This window comes from Sinocyclocheilus grahami, unplaced genomic scaffold, assembly GCF_001515645.1.
Source record: "Sinocyclocheilus grahami isolate Dianchi unplaced genomic scaffold, SAMN03320097.WGS_v1.1 scaffold1739.1, whole genome shotgun sequence".
NCBI classification, from domain to species: Eukaryota; Metazoa; Chordata; class Actinopteri; order Cypriniformes; family Cyprinidae; genus Sinocyclocheilus; species Sinocyclocheilus grahami.
In genome coordinates this window covers 140,331-143,802 of record NW_015506918.1, presented here as the reverse complement: position 1 = coordinate 143,802, position 3,472 = coordinate 140,331, and the positions used below count along the sequence as shown (strand labels likewise).

Sequence of the window (3,472 nt, the reverse complement as noted above, 5' to 3'; positions counted from 1 at the left end):
ATGTTATACATTTTAAAATATATTATTATTTACTGTAATTATGATGAATTTAATGTGTACTTGCTAAATACAAAATATTATTATTAATAATAATAATAATAATAATAATTATTATTATTAATAATAATAATATTGCTGTTGTTATTTATTTATTCATTTATTTATTTTACTTTTTAATGGCAGTGTATCACAAAAGCAGCACAAGCTGCTTTCAACTTCAGCCAAGTTTTCAACTTTGATAAAAATTATATATTTTTCTTGAACACCAAATTAATGCTTTCTGAAGGATCATGTAGCATGAAGTAACAGCTGCTGAAAATTCAATCACAGGAGAAAAAAAAAACATAATTATTCCAAAAGTAGCAGCGTGGACATTTTGTAAAATATCTTCAGGAAAGAAATAGTTGTACAGGTTTGGAATGTCATAAGGTTGAGTAAACAACATCAGAATTTTCATTTATGGGTGAACTATCTCTTTAATCCTATAAGTCTTAGAGATGGAAAATGCTCTAATGTCAAGCATATGTTTTGTCTCCCATGTAAAGCTGAATCCCGGTGATGTGCCTGTAGGTATTATTAAAATTAGCAAGAGACGTGTGAAGTGAAAAGCCCTTGTTTGCCTTCTCTCTCTTCGCTCATTTTTGCTGTGCTGCGCTTTTGTATCGTTCAATTTGCTTAATGCTTTGCATGATTACTGCTCTGCATCTTGTTTATTGATTTTCATTTACATTTTGGGCAGACTGGAAATTGATCTCATTAATAAATTGGTAAATTTGCAGGACTGTGTTGGAGCATAATGAGGAATTGTTAATGGAGTTGCAAACAACATGAGTGTTTAATCTGATGTGTTATTTGTGTGCTAATAAGTGTACTTTCTAAGTGCATAGTAAGTACTTACTATATTTTTATATTTATGCTAATTTAATATTTATCAGATAGACCTACATTAAACTTTTGCACTGTAATGAACTGGTCAGCATGATAGCATCAAAAACCATACATTTGACATTATTTTTTTACTGTAAAATTACATGTAAAGTGATGTTAATTAAACCACTTACAGCTCTTTTGACTATTTATGGTAAGGTAACTTATTGACATGTTTTTACTGTAGCATTTTTATTATAGTATGTTTTTTTTTCTGTAAAAAAAAAAATTAATAAAGTATAGCATTGCATAAGCCTTGTCACATAAATTCATGTAAATGTAAAGTAATACAAATGCAAGTATATTTTCCTTAGATGACAGTTTATTGTGCTTACCATTAAATAATGGTGAAATCACTAATATCTTTTTAAATCCAATTCAAATGGGATGTTTTACAAAAGTAAACTGCTAAGGTTAATGAGAAGTACTGCTGTAACATTAATGAAATATATTTGCTAGATATTATTTGTGTTTCATTAAATAAGGAAATGCATTGAAAACATTTAGCAATTAATACTCACACAGAAATATATGTGCTGTGCACTTTTCAAGAGGTCAGCAGCAGTGTCTGCATCCGCATAATGCACAGTGTGGCATGAAAAATGTATGTACTGCAAGGGCATAATGGCTGATTTAAAAGTCTTTAATTTTTACTTTAATTTTTACATTTATTTTTACTGCATTTTTTTTTGCAGTACATTCATTATTCAGAAAATAGGCAGCTTGTTTATTTGTATTATTTATTTTATTGTATTTTATTTTTATTTATTTTTTTTGAACGTCTCGTATGCTCACTAAAGCACTTTTTTATGGAAAAACTGAATATTGTGAAATATTATTACAATCATCAAAAGTAACTATTTGAAAATGTATTCAATGTCCATCAAAAAAGTGACTGCATCCTAAAACAACAACAAAAACATTAAAGACACCTGAAAGATCATGTGACACTAAAGACTGGAGCAATGATGCTGCAAATCCAGCTTTGCATCACAGGAATAAATGACATTTAAAATATATTCAAATAGAAAACAGTTCTTTTAAAGTATAATACTATTTCACAATATTACTGTTTTACTGTGTTTTTGTTCATAGTAACTGCAGCTTTGGTGAGCATAAGAGGCTTTCAAAAACATTAGAAAAATATGTATTATTCCAAACTTTACATGATAATATTGTGTTTTACCTCAGTGCTGATACAACACTTAACATCTCAAATGCATTATATTTGCAGATTTCATAAGCATGAAAGTTACAGAGCAGTAAAGCTGTTGCTCTTGTATAATCTCTTTAGATATGTATGTTCCTTATTAATTTACTTTGATATTTCAGATATCAGTGTTTTAAACTTCAGACGTGGGTGCTTTTGAAATTTCTTTTAGAAGGTTTTGGGTTGTTTATCTCTCTTTTGACTGGAGTTCTCCCTTATACAGTGTGTTTCTCTAATGCACTGGGTTTTATGAGTGTTTTTCCCCATCCTTAGCAATTTGTATAGTCATATTCCCAGCATGCTCTATCTTCTGATGTCTCTGCCTTCTGACACGGGAACCTACGGTGATTTATTTGCACTGCAGACGAAAGATCCCATGGTGCGCATCTCTCTGGACAACTACAACAGCATCTTTGCAGTGACGCCCAGTGGGATCGCACGCTACCTGACACTACTGAGGCCCGTGGACCATGAAGAACAGCCGAGTTATGCCTTCACGGTAAGGGCTCCGTGCCACCTTTCCTTGACAAGCCTGCTTAGCTCTGTCTCTGTCACTGGGGCTTGCAGCTTTCATGTGAAGGACTTTGTCTAAACTCGCTTCTCCACACACTATTCGATTTTTCACTCTGGGGTTATTTTTGAAACTGCACACTGCACTAAAGGAATTCTGATCAAGTGCAAGCCATGCAGTCATATAGATTCTCTTTGCAAGTGGCTCTACTTAAAGTGTTACAAGCTCTTGGTGCATAAAGAAGATCTGTAAAGTTGCAAAGACTAAAGTCTCAAATCCAAAGAGATATTCTTTATAAAAGTTAAGAGTCAGCCACACCTACCTAAAACGGCTCGTTCTAACACGCCCCCACATGTCTATGTCACGATGTGGGAAGATTTGCATAATGCCGCCCAAATGTTCACGCAAAGAAAGAAGGCGTAACTTTAATTCTCGCTGTAGTATTGTTGTTGCCGCCACCGCCATGTTGTGAATGCGCTGTGTGATTCGTTGTGAAAGCGAAACTACTTAGTTTGGGCTTCCAAAAGAGGACGATATCCGCTTCGTCATGCCTGGAGCTGATCCGTGCTGGTTGCTGAGGAAATACAACAACTTTGCGCTGTGGATCACCGGATCGGCTTTCACCGTGGACGAAGCGGAGTCCAGCCCGGGGTCGTCACATGTGGTTGCCGCAAGCCCTCCGGATGCTCCTTCGTCGAATCCGCCCGCCGCTCCATTCTCAAGCCCACTACCTCTGCTCACTCTAGCCCTCTGGCCGTTCCTCACTTTATCCCCCAGCCTCTGCTCCCTCTAGGCCGCCGTGTTTCGTTGTGAAAGCGAAACTA

General features: G+C 35.1%; 1 protein-coding gene across 1 annotated transcript in view; it reads left to right on the top strand.

Annotated features, from left to right (window-relative positions):
- The window catches only part of LOC107572369 (protocadherin-15-like), a gene marked incomplete at its 5' end in the record, with an annotated part of 59,756 nt that overhangs the window by 8,894 nt on the left and 47,390 nt on the right, over positions 1–3,472 (top strand). The window contains 2 exons of the mRNA XM_016258805.1: positions 546–566; positions 2,502–2,636. Coding sequence (XP_016114291.1) covers positions 546–566; positions 2,502–2,636 — 156 coding nt within the window. The remainder of the gene's footprint in view (positions 1–545; positions 567–2,501; positions 2,637–3,472) is intronic.